The sequence below is a fragment of the Stegastes partitus genome, unplaced genomic scaffold (assembly GCF_000690725.1).
Source record: "Stegastes partitus isolate 25-593 unplaced genomic scaffold, Stegastes_partitus-1.0.2 Scaffold126, whole genome shotgun sequence".
NCBI classification, from domain to species: Eukaryota; Metazoa; Chordata; class Actinopteri; family Pomacentridae; genus Stegastes; species Stegastes partitus.
The window spans coordinates 893,260-917,605 of record NW_007577857.1 but is presented as its reverse complement, the minus strand read 5'-3'; the positions used below and the strand labels follow the sequence as shown (position 1 = coordinate 917,605).

At 42.8% G+C, this 24,346-nt stretch overlaps 3 protein-coding genes across 3 annotated transcripts in view; 1 reads left to right on the top strand and 2 right to left on the bottom strand.

Moving 5' to 3' along the window:
• Positions 1-13: 13 nt before the first annotated feature.
• On the bottom strand, positions 14-6,712 carry psmc2 (proteasome 26S subunit, ATPase 2). The gene is made up of 12 exons (XM_008278552.1): positions 6,546-6,712; positions 6,222-6,259; positions 5,299-5,380; positions 5,085-5,184; positions 4,625-4,756; positions 4,447-4,519; positions 4,205-4,300; positions 3,911-4,075; positions 3,719-3,806; positions 2,808-3,010; positions 2,585-2,681; positions 14-230 (listed from the first exon to the last, which is right to left on the bottom strand). Exons 1-12 carry the CDS (start codon positions 6,613-6,615, stop codon positions 73-75), a joined length of 1,302 nt encoding a protein of 433 aa, XP_008276774.1. The 5' UTR covers positions 6,616-6,712; the 3' UTR covers positions 14-72.
• Positions 6,713-6,957: 245 nt separating this feature from the next.
• On the top strand, positions 6,958-17,341 carry dnajc2 (DnaJ (Hsp40) homolog, subfamily C, member 2). Its single transcript, XM_008278551.1, has 16 exons — positions 6,958-7,150; positions 9,705-9,895; positions 11,380-11,455; positions 11,550-11,648; positions 11,747-11,969; positions 12,085-12,150; positions 12,242-12,333; positions 12,519-12,640; positions 13,627-13,776; positions 13,930-14,018; positions 14,791-14,860; positions 15,044-15,225; positions 15,532-15,632; positions 16,358-16,468; positions 16,843-17,003; positions 17,180-17,341. Exons 1-16 carry the CDS (start codon positions 7,096-7,098, stop codon positions 17,246-17,248), a joined length of 1,857 nt encoding a protein of 618 aa, XP_008276773.1. The 5' UTR covers positions 6,958-7,095; the 3' UTR covers positions 17,249-17,341.
• An 18-nt stretch (positions 17,342-17,359) lies between these two features.
• pmpcb (peptidase, mitochondrial processing subunit beta) overlaps positions 17,360-24,346 on the bottom strand; it is an 8,521-nt gene continuing 1,534 nt past the window's right edge. The window contains exons 3-13 of the mRNA XM_008278550.1: positions 24,204-24,290; positions 23,791-23,920; positions 23,029-23,227; positions 22,862-22,941; positions 22,635-22,747; positions 22,277-22,420; positions 21,760-21,920; positions 21,560-21,645; positions 19,963-20,051; positions 18,783-18,858; positions 17,360-17,478 (exon numbers count right to left, since the gene is read on the bottom strand). Of these exons, the coding sequence (XP_008276772.1) occupies positions 17,414-17,478; positions 18,783-18,858; positions 19,963-20,051; positions 21,560-21,645; positions 21,760-21,920; positions 22,277-22,420; positions 22,635-22,747; positions 22,862-22,941; positions 23,029-23,227; positions 23,791-23,920; positions 24,204-24,290 (1,230 nt within the window). The 3' untranslated portion in view covers positions 17,360-17,413. The remainder of the gene's footprint in view (positions 17,479-18,782; positions 18,859-19,962; positions 20,052-21,559; positions 21,646-21,759; positions 21,921-22,276; positions 22,421-22,634; positions 22,748-22,861; positions 22,942-23,028; positions 23,228-23,790; positions 23,921-24,203; positions 24,291-24,346) is intronic.

Here is a 24,346-nt window from a genome sequence, read left to right as displayed (position 1 = left end):
AAAAAGGACAATATTTTTTTGACTGTTCTTTTTTTGACAGTGAAAAGCAAAATGAGAAAAGCACACACACTCTTAGTTGTAGGTCATGTATCTGGGGGTGGCGCTGAACTTGGCGTAGGACTTGATGACCTTGTTAACAGCCTCAAGGAAGTCCTTCTCTGTGGCAATCTTCCTGCGAGCCCTGATGGCAAACATGCCTGCCTCCGTGCACACGCTGCGGATCTCAGCACCTGCCAAGAAAAACAATGTCAAGTTGTGGCTGGCTTTGAGGATGAAAAGGAAACACTGTGCAGAATTCAATCATTTGTCTTTACCCTGGGGCCTGGACATACAACATACCCAGGGTATCTCTTGGTTATCTGTCTTTATTTAACCAAACAACCACAGTTGGGATAAGCAGTCTTATGAAGCTGGTTGGTAAGTCAACCAGAGTTTCAGAACCTGGATGTGAGCACAATCACATGAAAGAGGCGGAGTTGGCACCAGATTACCAATCACAGGTCTGCTGACAGCAGAGTGGCTTATTTTACAAACCTGGGGCCAACTACAATAAAGAAATGGGGAGATTATAAACACAACACAGACTAAAAGCAACACATCTGCAGCAGCAAAAATAGGAGGGAAAGCTGCAGAAATCTACAGACTGAATGTGCTTAGATGGATGTTTGTTATTCAGGACTCAGTGTATTTATCACTACACAGCACAAGACTGTACAACAAAGTTACCTTTTACAATTAAAGAAAAAGACAACTTATTTAATGATTAAATAATCCAGTAATAAAAAAAACTCTTTCATGGTGATGTAGAGGATGAATCCAGTTATCTCACATTAAGTTTCATTCTTATGGATGTAAGACACTTTGATTGTTTCTGCTGCTCGGTGGTGTTCAGCACTTTTAGGAGCAGGTAAAGAACAAAAATACAAACTTAACCTGATATGTAGACGGTCAATCTTTACAGATCAACACGTGCAAAGCTCAGGAGTTTTAACCAGTTTGTGAATTATACTGCTCCATACAGAACAATGACAAGGCTCTGAAGTCCCTTCCAGCTCGAAAAACTCTTCATCGTCCTCACACTATCTGCACACCGAGCTCTGCTGGATCTTGTAATGCTGATGCTGATCAGTAGGTGGAGCTGATCCCTCATCTGAAACAAGACCTGCTCCAGAGGTCCAGCATAAGTTTCCAAAGTGATGTAATCTGGTAAGAAGTGAAACCCTGTCATAGCACCAAAACCCGAGAGTTAAACCTGAAGGTAAGTCACTAACCTCAGTACAGACCTCTGATATTCACATCAAGGCTTAACTACTCCTAAATAGGTATTATACAATGTTTTCCATCAGAGCTCAGAAGTCCCAACTCTCTGTAAGTAACACCAGCATCAAAAATGTCAGTGAATTTGGTTACGTAGGACATCTGATTATGACAGAAACGTCGGCTGCTGCTCTACACTCGAGAATTACTTCTGCGTTTCAAAAGTGGGACGAACTGAAACACTGACTGATAAAGAAATCTATCTGGACACAAGTATAAAGATCTTAACTGCGTGCGTGAGATCACGTTTACTAAATGGAACCCAGACTCATGAGTTGTCAGCAGCCGACCTCCACAAGATGGAGAATGTGTGGAATGGCTTCCTGAGAAAGACGGTGACCAGGAAAAACGCTCCCACTCGCTCCCAGTGAAAGAAAGGCATAGATCCAGCTTCACAAGTCAAAGGGGAGCTCAGTTGGACTTACAAGATATCAAATGAGAAACTGCAGGACATCACCAACACCGGTCATATAAGGGATTTTAGCCATGCACATGGAGAACAATGCCTTGCAAAAGCAGGTGTTGTTCGACAAGCGAACACCCAATAGGACTTGGGCAAATGTTGAAAAGTTACTGAGTGTAGACCGCACACAGGCAAGGAGGACAACGCTGGATGGCTCGGACTTTAACCAGCTGTTGGACACACGCTTCAGTCCACAGTCACGCCCGTGGGCCGAGAGCAGACCATAGGGAAAACATGATGATGATGATGATGATGATGACAACGAAGCCATTCATGTTGCATTTTTACATTGCTGAAATATTTAAAAAAAGGTGAAACAACGGGACGGCTTTCCCTGACTAATGAAAATAGATCCGTTAGCTACATGGTTTTCACTGGACAGCAAGTTTGATTGAATATTGATAATTGATTATTAATTAAAATTGATAGATTAAATTTCCCTTCTGGGATGAATAAAGTATTTTTCATTTCATTTCATTCAACTGAGTGTTGTTACACTGCCCTCTTGTGGCCACACATTAGCACTACACCACTGAAAAAAACCATTAAGGCACATTTAAATTCCTCCCTAGACTACCAGGGAGTCAGTTAACTAATAAACAACTGAGAAGTATCCCAAGGACTTCTTAAGTTTTCCCTGCACCCTCCAATGACCACCTTGGAGAAAGAACTGATGTGTGCTCCAGCTGCAGGAGGAAAGAGGCAGTTTACTTGGAGCTTAGATGAAGAGGAAGACATGGGAGGAAAAACAAAGAGGTGACAATGTTTAGACAGATGAGAGAAGAGAGGGCCTGACTGTCTTACCGGTGCTGTTGGGACAGAGGCGAGCCAGCAGCTCAAAGCGAATGTCTCTCTCCACACTCATAGAGCGGGCATGGATCTTAAAGATGTGGGTGCGACCCTGCAAAAAAAGAACAGGGTGAGCTCAGAAAGGAGAAATGGTTGAACTGGAAGCAGCTACACAGAACACACACAAGTGGAAATGAGAGTAGAATTAATTGTTATGTCTAATGATGCTAAAGCTTACCTCCAGGTCAGGCAGGCTGAACTCGATCTTCCTGTCCAGACGTCCAGGTCTCATCAGGGCCGGGTCCAGTGTGTCAGGTCTGTTGGTGGCCATCAACACTTTGATGTTGCCACGAGGGTCGAAGCCGTCCAGCTGGTTGATGAGCTCCAGCATTGTTCTCTGGACCTCGTTGTCTCCACCAGCACCGTCATCGAATCGAGCACCTGGAAGATTCAAACACATACATGGAGACATTCGTTTTCTCACAGGTCGGTTTAGATTCTTAAGAAAAAAATTAATAAATAAACAAAAAGACCCCAAACATTAAGTATAAGAGCTACACTGATCAATCTATTAGTTCTCTACTATTGAAGTAACTGCCAACTATTTAAAAAATCTGTACACTTTTCTAGGTAAAAAAAAATAATCACAGGTTTATAAAAGTGAATATTTTCTGGTTTCTTTCCTCCTCTGTGACAGTAAACTGAATATGTGTGGGTTGTGTAGAAAATAAGACACTTCAACTTGGCCTTTGAGAAACACTGAAAATCATTTTTAAAAAACCTTTTCTGATATTTTCCAGACTAAATAACTCATCAATTAATTAGGAAAATAATCACCAGATAAAGTGACAATGAAAGTTTCTGCTCGTTGCAGCCCTATCCAGTTTGCCATGATGGGAGGCGAGACAAAAACTGTACAGACTGTTGCACCAAAATGAATGAATTTTAAGAGACACTTTTGAACGTAAACTATAGAGATGTTCCCGTTCATCAACAATAACCTCCACAAACAATTTAATTTGATGTTGCCCTCATGTGATCTTTGTGTTGCCACATTTTCTAAGGGTCATATCACATGTCAGAGAATATGTACTGTAAATGAATGTATAACACATTTAGAAAAAAACAAAGCAGTGGAGTGAGCCTCACCCCCAATAGCATCAATCTCATCAAAGAAGATCAGACAGGCCTTTTTAGTCCTGGCCATCTCAAACAGCTCTCGCACCATCCTGGCTCCCTGTTAACAGAGCAAGACACGAACACAGAAATAGATGGTGAATGCTGATTAGCATAAGCATTCACAATCTAAACTTGAGCCTCTGTTTTCACGGCTAAGCTCACCTCTCCCACATATTTCTGCACCAACTCAGAGCCGATGACTCTGATGAAGCAGGCGTCCGTTCGGTTGGCCACAGCACGGGCGCACAGGGTCTTTCCAGTACCAGGGGGCCCGAACAGCAGCACACCTTTAGGAGGTTCGATGCCCAGGTTGACGAACCTCTCAGGCTGGAGAGAAGAAGAAAAAGACAAATAATCAGTCAAGGAGTCTCTTCTGTGGGTGTGCTTCATTCGAGCCGGGGTAGGTGTTATAACGGAGGAAAAACGAATGGTGGTTTGGAGGTTTGTGACACTCACATGGAGGAGTGGCGTCTCAACCACTTCTCTCAGCTTCTCAATCTGCTCCTTACACCCACCAACATCACTGTAAGTCACATCAGGCTTCTCCTCCACCTACAGAACAACATGGGAGTCAAAGAGTCACCACAAAAAGTAGAGTGACAGGTAACGTATTTAAATCTAAAGTATGTTAAAATACTACCAGTCTGTGTTACACACTAGTCTAAACGTTTTTATTAATGAGATAATTGCATTCATACCTGCATCATAGTGACGGTGGGGTCGATCTTAGGAGGCAGAGGAATGTGGATCTGATACTTGTTCCTGTCAACTCTGAAACAACAGAAGGGACACTTCACTTAGCAGACTGTGCCACCACGTATTTGGCATAACTCATATATTTAAAGATACGTCATTTAAATAATTCGTCTGCCTCACCCAACTCTCATGCCCTCCTCGATGTCAGTCGGAGCCACCTGGTCGCTCAGATCCACCACAAACTTGGCAAACTGTTTGACGTTGATGATGTATTTGGGATCCTCAGAGTCTGCATTGATGATCTTTGTGCATCTGATAGAAAAAAGCACACAGGAATATTTGAAACTACAAAATGCAGATAGTGTTCAAAGGAAGTGAACGACAATCATTGCAGAATATTGAGATTTGACTTCATTTTGCCAAAGGATGGGTGTTACAGACAAGATTTTCAGCTTAATACAGCAGACAGATGAGTAATTTAATGCTTTTTTATTTTACACAAAGATTTAAACTACTTTGATTTAAAATAATGGGAACATTACTTGCATCAGGAATGGAAGCCAGAAGATACAAGATGAAAAAAGAGCCATGCATAGAAAGATTACCAAAATCTTAATAAACATAAGACAGCTTGCTTTACCTTGCTACTTGCAGCGGCTGTTCACTCTGCAGAGTCTGTTTGTCAGCAGCCAGATCCCAGAGAGCTGGTGGAGCCAGGCCTGTGTCTGACTCCTTAATGCCTGGCAAATTCAAAGAAAACAGCAGACACTTCAATTACGACCCAGCATCTGAAACCTGTGGTTTGGTGATAATATCTGCCATCGTATGAGTGTATTCACGATTCTGTTACCCACCTGTCAGCTCGTTGATCTTTTTGAGCAGCTGCTGGATGTCATCTTCCACTTGTTTGATCTGCCTGGAGTAGGTGCTTTGACCCTGGTGATAAACACAAAGAGCCAGAGGTGGTCATCTAGTAGTGTTGCACAGTTTACCCGTTCTAGGACACTGTTGCTAAACCCTGCCATTAGACACAATAACTTACCCATTTTATTAGTATCAGTACTTAAACAATGACAGTGTTTTATAGAAGGTGTATTTCCTATGAGCTGCCGTCATATTGAGCAAAACAACTGCTTTTTTCTTTTCCTTTACTTTCCTTTACTTTTACTCACACTGTTCCTATGGTGACAAAACAAGAGTGTCTACAAATGGTCCACAAAGCATTTAACCTTGTATGAGCCGCAGTGGGACGTGTGAAGGTGCAGAGACAAAACAAAATGTATGAACACTCTGTTGTGCAATAATTAGCTGCTGTTGTTTTATGCTTTCTCTTCACATCCTCTACCACCTTATATTGACATTACCAAGATAAGATAAGATAAGATAAGATATGCCTTTATTTATCTCACAGTGGAGAAATTCACATCGTTGATAGCAGCTTTCAACAGACGTACACAGATACGACACAGGAAAAAACAAAAAATAAAAAATGTACATATAAATATAAGTATAAGAAATAGTGCAAAGGTAGATTTTCACGTTTAATTAATAAATAAGCAACTACTTTAAGTTCAGTATTCTATTATATTATTCCATCCCTTTCCCTTTCAGGCTGTGCTGATGTGTCCATGTTGATATATGTAGACAGGAATGTATAGAAGGCAGCTTTTTAGTGTCGAGACTGCGACTTCAAACTTATAGCAATAAAAGTGTGAATAAATTCACAGAATTTTCACATATCACAGGTGGTCCATAGGTGTTTGGAGGCCATACTTACATATGTTTTGAGCAGAGCGATGTCCCCTTCATCCAAAGCTGTGACGGACATGAAAACAACATGAATGAGTTTGCAGTCTGACCGGGCCGCTAGCATTGATGTCAAACTAAGAGACGACGCTTATTCCATCCTGGTTGCTAGATTTCTGATTTAACCTCAAACATATTAAAGCTTGCATTAAGCAAATGGGAGCAGTTGTCTAAGCGGGATGTAAACTGTAACCGTTTGTTTAACAATTTGAGCTAACGTTAGCTAAGTGGCTAGCTAACGGCGACGTTCCCTTTCAGTATTGACTGCTTTTTTTAAAAGCTATTTTAGACATACCTCTGATTGGTGCGTCATCCTTCTCCTCTTCTTTAATCTTCCTTTGGTCGTCTCCTAAATAGTCCGGCATATTTAGTGTGAAAAGAACTGCCTCGTAACCTACAAACTGCGCTGCTTCTGCGGCTAAACGGTACAATTACACAGCAGCTTTGGACTTCCGCCGCTATGCGCCACTCACCGGACACACAAGTCGGAACTGTATTGAGGCCGGACCGCCTATAAAAATATTTACCAGCAATACGGCTTAATATAATTACCAATTTCGATCATAAATATTGGTGAAGTTGTATATTTTTTCGGTTAATATGACAGAGTTTCAGGCTATAATTACATATATTGAAACTAAAGCTTAACGCGGAACCTCCAGTGAGGGATTCTAGCGACAACACGGAGCGCTGAACTGGGTGACACCAGCTCGCTCCTCGGATTGGCACTTGTAAAGAGAGGCCCATGTGGTGTGTTAATGAGCGGCCCACAAACTTTAGCACTTTAGAAAGCTCCCACTTGATAATTTCAGCACCTGGATGTTTGTTTAGGTCGTTTTTCTAAGATGCTGCTGGAAGCGTTGGACGGAGAAGAGACGGTGGTGCTGAGAGCCGGAGCCGGTAAGCAGTGAGAGGCCAGGAGCAGGCAGCTAGCTCGGCTACCACATCACACATCGACTGTTGCCTTGTTAGCTAGCATGCAGATAGAAGCACACCGTAAAGACTAACATGATACTATTAGTTAGTTTAAAATGTGAAAGAGCTTTATTATTCTAAATCCTTTGTGCTGTTTCTCGGTTTCTACCAGATGGTGTCCACTGTGTTGCATAATGTGAGCGAGCTGCTGCCCACTCCTGGCTGCAGTGATTTATCAGAGCTCCTGTCATTAGCTGCTCTGGCTGGCTGGCAGCTCTTGATATTAACACACTTGTTTGGCAATTCACAGCATTTAATGTCCGCAGAACAGACATTCATCACCAGGATGTTGCATAATGCTCTAACACCTGTTGTACCTTCTCATAGTCTCACTGTATTCCCAGTAGACAGAACAGGTGCAATCTTTACTGTCACAGGGCAGTTAAAACATCATTTTAATCAAACTAGCACTTCCTGTTACCCAGATGGGTGGCTGTTTAAATGTCACTGCAGTTTGCAGAGACTTGGCAATATTGCCATCTTAGAATGTATATGACTGGAGCTTGGCGACATCCAGTGAAAGTCAGCTTGGCTGCCTTGTTTACGCGTCCATGTGGTGTCTTGTTTGTGCAAAAGGACACATGATGAGTGAAATAAGAACTCAGTGCCATGTGTGAGTGTTTCCACCTAGAAGCTGCAGTGTACTGATGACAGTCTCAAAAACACAGATTCAGACTTTCGGCATTTTTCATGGTAGGACACGGGACAGTATAAAACAAAGCAAAGGAAGCAATCCTGTCAACTTGCAGTGTGAGGCTTTCTGCACCATCATTCTTCTTCAAAATCAGTTTTTGGTCATATAATGTGACCTTTATCTAAATATAGACAAGTATAGACAAATACAATTTGCTGAAGTTTGGAACACACAGATAATTGCAGTTGTCTTTTCTGAACATTTCCAATGTTGGTGGAAAATAATGAGTGAACCCTTTCATTAAATAACTGGTTGAACCTCAGTTTGCAGCTTTAATCTGAAGCATTAGTCGTAACTGTGGATCAGAACTGCACAACATTCAGGAGGAAGTGTCATGGAACTGCATCACCTCAGCCATGTTCTGTGGTTGTCAGGGCTGAATGCTTCTCTGAGGTCATTCTGAGGAGTCTGGGCTCTGACTGAGCTTCTCCAGAAGGTGGATTGTTTTTAAAATGTATTTTGATGCCTGAATGTTGTGTTTTTCATTCACATAAATGAAGACATGTCCACCATAAACTGATGTAGAAAATGCACAAACTAGTGCATAAAAACTCCCCAGAATGCAAAAAATGTCGTCTGATGCTCAGATCTTCCATGCAGATGTAATCCATTGATGTTAATGTAAACTGGATCAATCGGACACTTTAAACAGAATAAAACTAGTGAAAGGCACAGGAAGGTCTTCATTATGCTTTTAAATACTGTTCAAGCTGAAACACATCTAATGCAGTCTGGCAAGGTGTTGCAGCAGTTGGTATTTAGTTTTGTTCTTTCTTGTGTGGATTCTGGCAGCAACATTTTGAATTAAAGCTGCAAGCAGTGATGGTCGGGTTCTCGCCGTACGATTCTTGGCCTTCATGGGGTTTGGCAGAAATGTGCTCCGGGCGGGACTCTGATCCGGCGTGTCGAGCATAGTTACACACCACCATTCTGTTCAAGATCAGCTTCGATGTTTTGAGTTGTTTTCAATTACTCAACATCCTGAACTTCAACCCGGCAGCCTCCCTGATTATAAGATACATCAGTAAACCTGGGAATGCATTTCCCTTGATGATGATCCAGATCCAGAGGAGGCAAAGCAGCTCATGATGCTGCCACCACTGCTTCATATTGAGAATGATATTCTCATGTTGGTATGCAGTCTCCATTTTACCCCATCTGTCCATACATCTTCCCAGCTGCATTCAGGCGTGCAGTGATGTTATTGTTTTGGGGTTCTGGCATGCGGTATCATTTATGTTTAGTGGACTGACGAGCAGAGACGTTGACTAGCTCCATTGATTTCTTTAAGCCTTCAGCTGTTATTCTGAGCATCTTTGAGCGTCCTGTCTTGTGCTTTTCTGAGCTGACTTGAATATTTCAACTCTGAGATGACTCTATAGTCCTTTACAGCGTTACACAAATCGACAATTCTGATAGAATCTCTTTTTTTGTGAACTGTGGTTCACAACAGGAATTCTTGTGAATAGCAGGCTGAAAACGTTTTTTTTTTAACAAGGCAAAGTACCTTCAGTTCTTGGCTCCAGTTAGCTTTAGTTTCGTGTTTGTTATTAGCTTTGGGATTCACATAGTTTGAATGATGGATCAAAACGATGCAGTGATCAGTGTTTAAACAGATTGTGTATTTTACAAGAAGCATGCCAGCTATTATATCTGGTTTTAGAAAAAAATATCTTTATATCAGTTGACTTCATAAATCCTCGGTCATCCAGGCTGAATATTCTAATCTTGCTCAAACTTTTATGAGGAACAGTCTGCAGTGAGTTTCTCTGTGTCCCTCCTCAGCGTCTGTGCAGGTTCAGGTGGAGCCGGTGGGTCGATGGTTCGAGGCCTATGTGAGGAGGAGAAACAGGAATGCATCAGCCTCATTCCAGGAGCTGGAAGAAGAGGAGGAGTCCTCCGAGGAGTCAGACGATGAGGAGTTTCAGCTGCAGGAGTACCCTGTGCTCCGAACTCTCGACCCTAAAGACTGGAAGGTATCTGAATGCTGTTTCTGTGACGAAAATCAAACCTGCTTGTTAAAATGACCCACACATTTGACTGTCTTTATCTGGTTGTTTTTCTATCCTGCTAAATCAGGCCTCTCTCTTCCTTAAAGGAGACTACTGTAGGACAGAGAAACTTGTCAGTACTATAAATTAAGCTTCTCCTGGGTACACCGGTCGTGTTTGTGTTATTGAAGATGTAGGTGCATAAATCACTTCTACTTTTCAAAAAAAACATGAAAACCTTCATTAAGGAATGATTTCTTTCTAATGCAAGGCTGTATAGGTGTACCTCATATCCCAACAGTTTTGATTAATTGTAATGACAGTTAGGTTGAGACGTGATGCAGTTAAATTATGGAAAAAAGATAAACAGTTGTCCAGACAGAACACTGTTACACCAGCAGTGCTTCTTGGAAGCCTTAAAATGCTGTGATCACAATGAAAACGTTCTTCAGGCAGGAGAAGGAGAGGAGGGATTAAAGCTTCTATTTAGTCAGACATGTTTGTTAAAATGCTGATTGGCTTCAATATCAGGATGCGTGCCGCTCACTTCCCCAAACAAAAGACACAAAACAGGTCTGACAAGTAAATCCAGTCTGTATGTATGTAACTCAGCAGGGGTAATATTAGATTAGAAAAGTTGATCTACAGGAGGCCTCGCAGCTAGAAGGTCGCTGGTTCGCATCCTGGTGAGAATCTTTCTGCGTGGAGTTTGCATGTTCTCCCCGTGCAGTGTGGGTTCTCTGGCTTCCTCCCACACAGTCCAAAAACATGTTGAGGTTAATTGGTGATTCTAAATTGTCCGTAGGTGTGAATGTGAATGTGCTTGGTTGTCTGTCTCTAAGTGTAGCCCTGTGATAGACTGGTTACCTGTCCAGGTGAACCTGCCTTCACCCTGAGTCAGCTGGGATAGACTCCAGCCCCCCATGACCCTAGTGAGGATTAAGGTGTAGAGATGATGGATGGATGGACCCATGCAGATGTTAATATACAAGTAAACTGGATCAATCTGACACTTTAAACACAATCAAACTAGTGAAAGGCACAGGAAGGTCTTCATTATGTTTTTAAATACTGTTCAAGTTGAAACACATCTAATGCAGTCTGGTAAGGTGTTGCAGCAGTTGGTATTTACTTTTGTTTTTTCTTGTGTGGATTCTGGCAGCAACATTTTGAATTAAAGCTGCAGTCTGTCCTCAGTCCTCTCAGGTAGACCAGTGAGGAGGATGTTTCAATTATACATCAAGAACTAAATTCATACATATAGTTTCACTGCATGTTACATTTTAAGCAATAAAGTCATCTTAAAGGTTGCAGCTCAGACTTATTTTCTGGAGCTCCCTCTGGACACGGTTAGTCTTTATTCTGCACCAGCTGCAGCGACACCCTTCATATGATTGTGTCAATTATGTATTCTGCTTCAGACTATAATTGAAATGTGACAATCGCTATTATTTCCTTTAACTTGTCAGAATCAAGATCACTATGCCGTCCTCGGGCTCCCACACTTGAGGTACAAAGCCACACAGAAACAGATCAAAGCTGCCCGTGAGTATACTTTCTCCTCTCCTCTCTCATGGATCACTTCTCTGGTTCTGTGTAAGAAGTTAGTGGAAACACATTTTGTGCTTTGTCTCCACAGACAAAGCGATTGTGTTGAAGCACCACCCTGACAAAAGAAAAGCTGCAGGAGAGCAGATTGTAGAAGGAGACAACGACTACTTCACCTGTATAACTAAAGGTACAAGTCGCTGTGACTCACTATCAGCTCTGACGTTACTTGTGGAACATCCTGACCTGAGTGTCTGTTTTCTCTCTTTGTGGCTGTTTGAACCTCAGCAATAGAAACCCTTTCCGACCCAGTGAAGAGAAGAGCCTTCGACAGTGTGGATCCTACCTTTGACAACGGCGTGCCTTCTAAGAGCGAAGGCAAAGAAAACTTTTTCGACGGATTTGCTCCTGTTTTTGAGAGAAATGCCAGATGGTCTTCCAAAAAGCACGTGCCCAAACTCGGAACCATGGAGTCATCTTTTGAAGAAGTGGATAATTTTTACTCTTTTTGGTAATTAAAAACACTTTCTATTGTTTGTTTCCAAGCGTGGGTTGTTGATTTGACACTGGAAAACAAGCCAGATAAGAATATAAACTGTTAAACTCTCTCATTTTCACTGTTGAAGGTACAACTTTGACTCTTGGAGGGAATTCTCATACTTGGATGAGGAGGAAAAGGAGAAGGCTGAATGGTAAGCTGCTGTGCTGTCCGCTTTACACAACTACTGCGTTGTATCTTTGATTTCTGGCTGTCTGACGTGTTTGAACTTGTTTCCCCTGCAGTCGAGATGAGAGGAGGTGGATTGAAAAGCAGAATCGAGCTTCCAGAGCTCAGAGGAAGAAGGAGGAGATGAACAGAATACGAACACTAGTTGGTACAGTCTCTGCAAACCAGCACACACTGCAAGAAATCATTAAACACGGGAAAACTAGCATAACGCTGCCTAAGATCTAGAAATATTTATTAAATCTCCGCCATATGCAGACATGGTTGTGCAGGCTCTACAAATCTAAGTGCTGAAAATGAACGCTGTTTATCATCTTTGTTGCTTCACTGCAGATACGGCCTACAGCTGTGACCCCAGAATAAAGAAATTCAAAGAAGAAGAAAAAGCCAAGAAGGAGTCTGAGAAGAAAGCCAAAGCTGAAGCCAAGAGGAGAGAGCAGGAAGAGAGGGAAAGAGTAAGTGTCGTTCACATTCACACCAGGTCTAAAGCATAGGATGTGTATAAAGATCGACGACGCTTCCTCACACTGTACAAACACTGAACCTAGGGCTGCAAGATGGCTCGGTGGTTAGCACCGTTGCCTCGCAGCTGGAAGGTTGCCAGTTCGCATCCTGGTGAGGACACCTGGGATCTTTCTGTGTGGAGTCTCCATGTTCTCCCCGTGCAGCGTGGGTTCTCTCCAGGTTCTCCGGCTTCCTCCCACAAGTCTAAAAACATGTTGAGGTTAATTGGTGATTCTAAATTGTCCGTAGGTGTGAATGTGAGTGTGCTTGGTTGTCTGTCTCTAAGTGTAGCCCTGTGATAGACTGGTTACCTGTCCAGGTGAACCTGCCTTCACCCTGAGTCAGCTGGGATAGACTCCAGCCCCCCATGACCCTAGAGACGATTAAGCGGTGTATAGATAATGGATGGATGGACTCTGAAGCTATAACAGACACCATCTTTATACAGAACTTTAACTTTGGTTTGCCCTGGTAGAGAAGAAGAGAAGATTCTTGGCAAGGATTTGCAGTAAAGCTGGAACATTACCAGGATATGTGTGAAACCAAAGGAGCTGAGTGGAGGTGATGAGTATGAGGTGGAGCCAGCCAATAGGTTTTATAGTAACATGTGCTGACATGTTACATATACATATGTAGTAATATTCAGGAAAATCTACGTGTTTTAATAGTTTTTGGACAAGAATGGAGCGTTGTGATGCAGACAGATCCACACTGCTCTTATTGATAGGAAGAAAATTGTAAACCTGTAGTTTACTCATACGAGACACAAAAATGGGGAAAAAAAGTTCTCATCATTAATGTTGCTGAAGTGTATGGTGTCTAAGAGACGGGCCGTTTCTAAAGCAGAGGCCAGGTTCCAGGTGACCACTACTTGAAATTTGCTGTGAAATCCTGTCATCACATTGGAAAACCAGTCAGCTCTGTGTGCATCTCACAGGCTCGACAAGCCGAACTGGAGGCAGCTCGATTGGCCAAAGAAAAGGAGGACGAGGAGGCCAAGCAGGTAGCCCAGCAGGCGAAGAAAGAGAAGGAGATCCAGAAGAAGGCCATCAAGAAGGAGAGGCAGAAACTCAGGACCACCTGCAAGGTTCCCTTGATAACATACTTTCAGACATTGTTGTTTTGCTTTTTTATGTTGGCTGACCTGATGTGTTGAGGTGTTTGACATGTGTTTGGGGTGTGTGTTATCTTTAGTGCTGTGGTTGCGGCTGTGTTCTGAACTCACTTCTTTCCTCCACAGAACTGGAATTACTTTGCTGACAATGAAGCAGAAAGTGTGAAAATGATGGAGGAGGTGGAGAAACTCTGTGACCGTCTGGAACTCACAAGGTACAGAGAACTATGACGTCATTACTGTGAAGCATTGTTGTCACGTTGGTATCAGGACACATTTCTATCAGTCGATCATCTGAATCTAACACACCTGGCCTGATTCAATGTGGACTCTGGTGTGTTTCTCACTGCCTCACAGTCGACCCAGAGGGAGACTCTTTTAAAAGAAGGGCTGTATTTGGCGCTTATGTGATTCTAGGTTTTCTGGCCGTCATGGTGCTTTGCATTGAGTCAGACTGCACAAGGCTAGCTGGCTCTTCTGCCATGTGTCAGACTGCCTGTCGCCCGGTGAGCATTATCAGTCCCTGCTTCCCCGACGGTTTCAGCTGGCTGCCAGCCAGAGGCTGGAGGGAGCTGGCAGGGCTGACACACAGACTGTCAGCACAGTGAGGCTCTCCGGATTATCAACCGGCATGCCACCCTTCATCCAGCTGCCATTCTGAGTTCAGACAGAACCTGGCTGTTGCCTGACTTTCACCAGGAAACCCATGACCTTCACCCTGTATGTGCCCACCAGTGCTCCAACCTGAGATGCCACAGTCTGATAGTTGACAACTTTTTTGCAACTGCTCGCTGATGATCAGATCGTTCTATGTGGGTGCTGATGATTTAGGGTGACATCACTTTGTCAGTGAAAGTCACTGGGAATATGAACCGGGTCAAAACTGAAGCACCCTGAGATCTTAGTCCTGCTCTAACTGTACAAGCTGTGATCGTCTTTGTCTTATAGTGCTTGAGATGTGTGACAGTATTTGTTGTCTGTTTCTAGTTTGCAGTCCCTGAATGAAGTCCTGGCCTCAGGCTCTAAAGAGGACAGCAAGGCAGCAGTGGAGCAGCAGGTAAAGAGGCACTTTGTCTCAAAAGATTTTTTTTGTGACGTTTCAGGTGTATTTCATACCTGATTGAGAGATACAGAACCCTCCACACATTTCACCTTTCGACAGGAACGAGTGTCGGTTGACATTTTTAACATACTCACACATGAACAACACACCAAACGGGGTTTTTTGATTTTTTTCCAGGTGCGGGAGGTGAACGCCCAGCTGCAGAGGGAGAAGGACGCCGAGGTCCAGGCCAGGCAGGCGGCTCGCAGCGCCGAGCAGGCCAGTGGAGGAGGAGGAGGTGGGGGGAAGGGCTGGAACGAGGAAGACCTCCAGCTGCTCATCAAAGCAGTCAACCTGTTCCCTGCTGGAACCAATGCCAGGTAGCCACCCAGAGTTACAGCAGCTCTTTAGTCTCATGTGTGCAGTGGCAAAACTGTGCTTGTACATTTTTATAAGTAAAAATCCCCCTTGACAGAATGAGACTCTTTATGTTTATCTGGGAGGGGACAGAAATACTTCTAACCTCACCACGGCAACAGTTTTCTTCTCAGACGCACGTTGTTGTTTGTTTTGTTTCTTCAGCTGTTCTTGAGAGGATTAATCATAGGCCTAATCGGACAGCCATGCTTTGGTTTTCAGTTGTTAAGCTCTTCAAAGACATCAAACTGTTCTTTTTTTCCTTCTAGATGGGAAGTTATTGCCAATTACATGAACTTGCACTCCACAAGCGGCATGAAGAGGACAGCCAAAGACGTCATCAACAAAGCCAAGAACCTACAACGACTTGGTAAGCTGACATTAAGAGAGCAAGATTTCCGCAGCCTACTTCAGACGGTGTTGAGTTGAAATCTGACTGTGGGCTATGTGACCTATTAACATCCACAGTGGATTTTCTAATCATCTATAGTCGGAGATGAGCCGAGCACAAACATTTTTCAGTCCTTATTTGATGTAGAGCTCTGTAGTGATGGTATATTTTAGGGGAGGGATGGCATCACTCACCAGCTCCAACGTATGTGTAGACAAAGTAAATCCTCCAGAACATGAACATCTCACAGTTACCTCATACCACCAACTGAACATATTAGTTTTACCTACAAATCCTCCCTTGGCTCGGCTGGCTTAGTTCATTGGCTGCATGTGTTAACATCGTGCACTTATTCAGGACTGTAGCATTTATTTAATTTACCTTGTTTTTAAGATGCATCTTTACATTCATGGTGTCGTGTTCAGTCTGAAACATGCTTGTCTACAATACACGTCAAGTGGAGGTAAAACCTGAGTTCTGCATGAGCAAAATATTGGCAATAGATATATTATTGGAAAAATACTGGTTTAAAAGGATTTTATAAAACCTATGAAATATTGAAACTGTTGAATACATTGTGGTAAATGTTTCTGTATTGTTAATGTCCCTCAAGCAATTACAACTTGGCTTTAAGTGCACTAAAATGTCAATAGATTGTAACCAGCTAATACCGTCTTCACTTTTGTTGCCGTCTTGTCCTTTAGATCCACTTCAGAAGGATGAGATAAACAGGAAAGCCTTTGAGAAGTTCAAGAAGGAACACAGCTCAGTGGCGCCCTCCATAGACAACGCTGTGCCCTCAGAGAGATTCGATGGTCAGTCGGTGTGGCTGGATGAAAATGTGGAAACAAGGACAAAAGCACAGTTCTTCCACCAGCATCAGTTTGTTCTGATAACCTCAGTGTTTAGTTACTTTAGTAGCTGTAGCATCGTGCAGTCAAACATCACCACTCCATTTTGGAAGCTGGTTGTCATTTCCACAAATACTGTGCTTTGTTGTGGCTGTTAAGCAATTCAGTGCGTATTATTTGAATCACTTGTGGCTGTATTTACTGAGTATTTGCTACACTGAACAGCTGAAGTAATATGAAGTGGTAGTCTTAGTTAGTCTGATGCTGTTTGCATTCATACCTCCCAGGTTGACCATTATCAACTACTAAAGATTGTGTTGCTGTGTGCATTCCCTCAGCATCTGGCAGTGACGGTAATGCTGCCCCCTGGACCACAGAGGAGCAGAAACTTCTGGAACAAGCCCTGAAGACATATCCAGTCAGCACACCTGAGCGGTGGGAGAAGATAGCAGCAGCTGTTCCTGGACGAAGCAAGAAAGACTGTATGAAGAGGTACAAGGTACGTCGATGTGGTCGCTTCGTTGGTCTATGTGCACATTCCATCGGCAGCCACTAGTCAGTTTGGTTTGTGGTGCTGAAGTGTTTTCACTGAGAGGTGGCTGTTCTGTCCAGATTAAATATAAAACACCCAGAATCCTGCTGGTGAGCTAACACGTTTCCCTGTTTCTCCAACAGGAGCTGGTGGAGATGGTTAAAGCCAAGAAAGCTGCTCAGGAACAAGTGGCAGCCAAGAGTAAAAAATGACAAGAACCACAAAAGAGAATAGAATCTGTGTTATTTTAACATTATTGTGTTGGTCTTTATTTTATAATAAAAAATTAAAGGAGGAGAAAATAACTAGAGGTGAGACTTAAATATTTTTTTCTGTTTGTATTCTGTACAGTTGATAGTTCCTCAGAGTGGTTCTGCTCAGCTTCTCATCCAGAACATCCCACTGCGGATCTGGTTGTAGTCTGGCAGCTGTTCAATTGGACCTGAAACAGAAACGACAATCAGTTTTAAGTCAAACGATGAAATGGGTCCAAATCAGAACAGGTGGTTCACGACTCGCTGGTTCAACTTCAACCTGCTGCGAAGGTGCAGTCGCTCTCAAATCAAGTCTGACAGAGATGCCTACAGCTAACCTGAGTTCTGCATTAGCTTTTTTTAAAATCAAATTACAGCAACCACAGAAAATAGACGCACACTATACCAACACTGTGCTTATTTGTAAAAACTAAATAACTACATGTATAGTAGGAATCAAGTGTCCCTTTGAAGAAAATAACGGCTGCTGTGTCGATTAATACGGAGCTTCTGGCCGTAAGTTAAGCCCAAATATTGCTTCATAGCTCAGTGAGTTTGTCTCTGAGTGTTACATGGTACTCCAAATTAACCTGAACAAAAAAAATAAAGTGCAACGTGTGTGATAATGACATAAGAACATGGAATGAACAAAATGTTTGACACAGAGCAGAGGAGCAAAGATGATATTTGGACCTTGTGGACAGAATACATTAAAGCTGTAGGACACATCAGAAGCAGAGCATGTTGTCCCGGAGTTGCAGCATGGAAGGACCATGTGGTGTTCTGTGGTTGGGTTACGTATGATGCAGGGATGCACAATTAGGTAAATACTGATCTCAGTCACAGTGTTGGCTTTCCACAGTTAAAAGAACCTAATTGACTGATAGTCACATCTAAACAAAGTTCTGCTCATAGAACACAGTCCATGTAAATACACTGTCTTGGTTTAAGCTGAGTGAAGTGGTAAATCTGACATTAGAACTCTTTTCAACATATCTGTCTGAGCTGCAGTACCTAAGTGGAGACTAGAGGCTTCTCTGTGCACAGCAGCCTGCATGGGAGGTGTTCAGGAAACATCAGTAAATTGTCGTGTCTATCCATAAGCAGATCTTCAGAGAGACCTTTTGAGTCTAATTTTATTTAGATTTTTTCAGGAAATGCACTGAATTCAGGTGACGAACATTTTCAGTCATCTTTTGATGCAGATTTGTACATTAGCAGGAATGTATCACAACATGGACGTGATACTGGAGCTCTGTTTTTTTTTTAATGTGATGAATAAAATTAATGAATAATCTAGATAAATAATTGTGAGCTCAGTACTGATGAAAACAAATGTGCCATATTAGTATGATCAGTGGCAGGACACGACCTCCACCTACAGAAAACGGCCTCCATCCCCATGAGTTAAGACACTACATCTTGAGTAGGTCAACAGGTTTCCCTGCTCCAAAGTACTTTCCTTAAATCCACTATGGAAAAAGCAACATACCAACAGCTGCGATGGCAGGAGCCCTGTTATAGATGTATTTGGTGCACACTTCTTTGATGGTGTTTGCATCAATGGCCTGTTTGAGGAAACAGAGGACACATTATTACAGTTTGCCACCACTGTCTTTTTAAAAACCTTTATTCCCTGACTTGTCCTAACCCTTTATAGGGCACTCCTTGAAGCACGTGGAAAATGAAATTTTCAACCCCAGGGTATTATTGAAGGACATTTCAAGATATTTTTACTTTGTGACTTAAAATAAAATAAAAAAACCAAATGTTGCAAATCAAGATTAATCAAATTACCATATATGGTAACTTGATTAATCTTGATTTCCTGTGGAATTCATAATAAAAGAAAAAGTAACAAACTGGAAAAACATTTATCGAGAAGCTTTTTAGTTTGAGGTAATGATACACAAGCAGTAACTAAGCATTTATACAGTGCTTGGAAAGTTCATTCAGTAACATTTTTCTTGGTTTTGGCACTAATCTCAAAAAATAAATCAAAACGGAGTTCAATGCAAACCAGCAACAAAGCCTTTATAAAGTGCCTGGAACATTTGTTTAGGGACATTTTCATAAGGCAGTGATACTGGCACGAATATAAAAACTAAATCAAAGTGCACATGGTTCTTTGACCTCAAGGAGAGGCACAGGGTGGACATGGTGAACGTCCAAGGAAGTTACCAAGTGTGGTCGCTTTCCCCATGAAGGGCTAACCGCTAACCTAGTGAATTCCATTGCATGAAGCTAAGGAAGACGAACAGACCCTACAAAAGTGACTTTTTATGACCTCAACACCACAGTGCTCAAGTGAAAACAGGCTGAACAGTAAAGCAAGAATACTTGATGTGTAATAATTAGTTTTTGACCGTTTGGGTGCTACAGAACCACTGACATGTTATCTTTTAGGTTGATATTATGAACTTGTAGCTAACAGCTGCCTACATTCTCTCTTTTTGCTCTATCTCGGTCCCTACAAGTTCCTGAGGGAAATAAGACTTTATTGCTGCAAAATGCTTCACTAAGTTCACCAGCTTGTCTCTGACTGCGTCTCTCTGTAGCTTGGTGCTAAGCAGGTACTGTTCTATGAGTTTCAGTTTCTTCAATTCCACTAAACACGACACTGTAGTTGTGATTTAACCTTCAGCTAAAGCAATGCCGATGTGTCCACTCACATCGATGCGGGCCTCCAGCTCAGGCAGAGGAATCCTGCGGTTGTAGCACAACATCTGTCTGCCGATGTCCTCACAGATCGGGGTGGATCCTGGAGAAAGAAAATCCGCACATTGACACCAGGGACTGCACCAACATATGCAGTCATGGAAAAGATTATAAGACCACCCTTGTTTTCTTCATTTTTTTGTTCATTTTAACAGCAACAGCTCTGGCACTGTGCTGCCAAAGACAGCATTTTTAGTCCCATGATACACACAGGAGTTAGTACTTGATGGCATAACCAGTGTTTCTGATGACTGCAGACATGTGTCTTGGCTGCTCTCCACCAGCTTCTGACATGTTCTGCTGTCACAGCAGCCCATTCCTGTTGCACAAATTCAAACACATTTACTTTGTCTTTGGACTTGTGGTTCTCCATTTAGCGTTTGATGATTTTCCACAGGTTTTCAACTGGACTTAGATCTGGTGATTGAGCAGGCCAAGGCATGGTTCCAATGTTCTGGTTCTCCATCCAGGCTTTAGCAGACCTCACCATGTGGCAAGAGGCATTGTCTTGTTGGAAAATCCAGTCATTGGAGGCAGGAAAGAGTTTTCCAGCTGATGGAAGAAGACTGTTTTCAAGAGCATCCTGTACATGACCTGGTTCATTCACCCTTCACACAGTCACATTTGCCCTGTTCCACCCAAACTGAATCAACCCCAGATGGTCACTGATCCACCCCCATGTTTTACTGTAGGGCCAGACAGTCTGGTCTGGAGGCTTCTCCAGGCTTCCTTCTGACCAGTAAATTGGCTGGAGTGGGCATCAACTGAAAATTGGATCCATCACTGAAGAGAACCTCAGCCCAACCATCAACAGTCCAATCCTTCTGATCCCCAGCAGAGTAACCGGGCTTTCCTCTGCCTTTCATTGATGAAGGGCTTCTTCTGTGCCCTGTGTGACTTCAGACCAGCTTCAAGAAGTCTATTTCAAACTGTCCTTACAGAACAAGTCACATTTCTCCACAGTGCCAACTCATTTTAAGGTCCCTGGAGGTCTGACGACGATTCCTGACACAGGAACAGATGAGTGCTCGGTCATCTGGTGGGTAGAAAGATGTTTCCTGCTGCCACCAGCTAGCAATGTGGTAGCACCATGTTGGGCTTGTTGTTTCTTGGTGTAATGAACGGCTGTCTTGGAGATCTTCAGTGTTTTCGCTACCTGTCTCTCACTCATGCCAATTTCCAGCAGAGCCAAGATGGCTGCCATTGTGGCTTCACATAATTCTTTTTTTTAGGCTTTAAGTGAGAGCTGACAACTTCTGAGTTGTGCTACGGTTTGAATGTAAACAGGAAACCGCCTTTGCATGTGCAGCACTGCTTTTGGCATGAAATGACCTCTTATATACCCTACAGGAAATACAATGAAGCTTCAGCATGTCAAATAGGACATAAAGTATGATGTAATCAGCTGCTTTTTTTGTCGTGTTCATTGTATTCTTCAGGTCATAGACCTTCAGTGGTACCAGGCACTAAAATGAACAAGAAATTGAAGAAAACAAGGGTGGTCTAATCATTTTTTCTGACTGTATTTGCTTTCCCATCATGTTGCCTTACCGTCCAGATGCAGGAGCATGTTGGTCTTGAGCAGATTCTTTGCCCGAGCCACCTCACTTTCTGTCACACTGGTGCAAAGAGACATCCTGACAGGAAGCAGCGATGCACATATTAATTGCAAGGTTAATAAACCGATTAGATAAAAGTAAACTCATCTCTTCTACAGCATTTCTGATTGTCCTTTGTGTAAGTGTGCTCACCATTCCATCTGAGTGAAGTGCATCATGTCGTTGATGGTGCCGGGCTCACACACCATGTAGAGCCCCCACAGGCCTGTGTCAGTGTAGCAGGTGTTGAAGGACTGGAAACTGTGGCACAGGTTTCCCTGACAGGCCATCTGAGCCAGTTTACTCGACAGATTCTGGGGTTGTGGCAGATGTAGGAGATGGGAACAGAGAGGGACACAGACACATTAACAGGTGAGTGAATGGTGTGGTTCAATGTGTGTGTACAGGTCTTTCTATATTTGTGTCAACATCTGGTCCTCACAACGCTTTGAGGGGTTTAGACTTTGTTTTAGAGTTCAGGTAAATATTAAGGGGCTAGGGAACACATTATGTACAACAGAAAGATGTGTTTCAATATGAATATGATGAATAAGAAGAAATATATTCACCAATGAAATGTGTGACATCACTTTACAAGTAGACAGCTAGAAACTGGAGGTAGCTAACTTTGTGGCCTGTCCATAATGTGTGAGGGCTCTTCTGTACTCACCACGCCTCCGCCAAATGAACGGTCCCAGTTTCCAATCAGCGTGTTGGCAACCATGAGAGGGATGGTGTCGGGGTGAGACCATCCGACTGCCTCTACGGCGATGGTGATATGAGCCAGAGGCATTTTGTCATCACGCACACGGATCTGAAACAGCAGCAGACAAGATTTCTGCAGTAGTTACAAAATTAAATAGAAGGATTTTGAATATAGCAGCTTAATTTCAACAAAGACTTCCATAATAAGTTCAGGAACAAGCCCACAAAACTGTGTTACAAGAGAACTGTTTTCTATTTTAATGTGTTTAGTTTTCTTTGTGTGTTATTATGTGGCGGTGCTAAACTGAAGACTTCCCTCTTACCTCACTTCCGGTGAAGTGGCATGGAGGGAGTGCTGGGGCTTCACCTTGATATTTGCCAGGAAGCTTTCCAAAGTGATACTTGGCCAAATCAATGAGCTCATCGTGACAAACACCTGGTCAGAAACAAATCACAGAAAGTCCTGAAGATCAGACCAGCTTTGGGTTTGCAGTTTTGTAACACTTCAGCCCATGTTGATCTGACACGAGAGGAGAAATGGAGCTCTGACCTCCAGCAGCAGCCAGCACTATTCTGGGTCCTTTGTAGTGAGTGGTGATGTATTCAACCAGGTCTCCTCTGTTGATTGTCCTGCATCACAAACACAAACAGTAAGCGTCCAGCAGACTTCAAACCAAACTAACCTGTTCATTTTCAAAACAGCTTGTTTGGTCTTACTTGATGTTCTCTGCGGGGCCCAAGATGGTCCTGCCCAACGCTGTGGACTGGTACGATGTAGCATGCAGGTAATCAAAGACCACTTCCTGGATATTGGTCTCCACTTCCTGCATCTCTCTGAGGATCACCCCTCGCTCCCTCTCGATCTCTGACTCACCCAGTGTGCTGTTCTGGATGATGTCAGCCAGGATCTCCACAGCTTGGAGACACAAACACAACATTTTCTGATGTTATGTTGATTATGCTCTAAGAGTTGTCTGAGATGTTGTGCTGTCAGTTACTTTGAAGAAAAACCCTAAAGTTTTGTAAATGACTGAATCATTTCTGAAATTAGACCAGTTATATAAAATATTTATAAAATCCCTTACCAACATGATATTGACGTGACATAAAATCTTGTGCAGGACTGCTTTAATACTTAATAAGACTGCACTGCATTGAAATAAGCGAACTTGTTTACAACTAGATTTCTTTTCAAAGCGTGTCGTGATTACATGTAGATGACATCCGTGAGGAAATGCTACTATTCTTCCAGGACTTACAGACATTTAGACTTTCAGCATTGCATTCTGATCTACGAGTCTTTTTTTAATGCCAAGGAGTAGAAAATGTACTGGTCCTTCTATGATGATTTGTTCATACTATATTGGAAGCAGCACGGATGCTATTATCTGTCACCAATCTGCATCATGGATCTTCACACTTCATCTCAGCGTGGCCATAATCTCACTGTCATCATTCAGCCCCTCTGCTTGTCAGTACCTCGGGGGAGATCCTTAGAGAAAGCCTTGGCGTAATACACAGTCTGCTCCCGGGACGTGTAGGCGTTCAGGTGAGCGCCCATGTTCTCGATCTCCAACTCCAGATCCAGCTGAGAGCGTTTCTTGGTGCCCTGTCACACACATACAGACTCAGATGAACAAACCTCAGAAAATGTTTTGTAATATTAATGACAAGTCATATTAATATTTTATTTTTTACCTCATGAATGTTGCATTTCTATAAAGAATGTTAAACTATGCTGCCCTGAAGGATTCCACTGTGTCCATGTGCCTCTAGATGAGATCAACAGGTATTTTGCTAATGTCATTTTTAACCTACAATAGCTATTTTCTTTGGAATGGGTTCGTATATGTCAATAAAGTGAAGTGCTTGCTGTGTTGTTACCCTCTCACCTTAAATGCCATATGCTCCAGGAAGTGGGCAGTGCCATTATTCCTCTTGTTCTCATAGCGACTGCCAGCATCTATCCACAGGCCCACCTGGAAGGAGTCAGTTATTAATATCCACATCCACTGTAACACAACTCCTGGCATGA

Excerpts from the sequence above, each read along its gene's own strand:
- psmc2 (XM_008278552.1), bottom strand. The coding sequence starts at position 6,615 with ATGCCGGACTATTTAGGAGACGACCAAAGGAAGATTAAAGAAGAGGAG. Across the intron at positions 5,185-5,298 it reads AAAGATCAACGAGCTGACAG|GCATTAAGGAGTCAGACACA; the intron begins GTGGGTAACAGA and ends TGAATTTGCCAG. Across the intron at positions 3,807-3,910 it reads TGCAGAAATATGTGGGAGAG|GGAGCCAGGATGGTGCGAGA; the intron begins GTGAGCTTAGCC and ends CTCTGTTAACAG.
- dnajc2 (XM_008278551.1), top strand. The coding sequence starts at position 7,096 with ATGCTGCTGGAAGCGTTGGACGGAGAAGAGACGGTGGTGCTGAGAGCC. Across the intron at positions 12,151-12,241 it reads GAAAAGGAGAAGGCTGAATG|TCGAGATGAGAGGAGGTGGA; the intron begins GTAAGCTGCTGT and ends TTTCCCCTGCAG. Across the intron at positions 14,861-15,043 it reads AGGCAGCAGTGGAGCAGCAG|GTGCGGGAGGTGAACGCCCA; the intron begins GTAAAGAGGCAC and ends ATTTTTTTCCAG.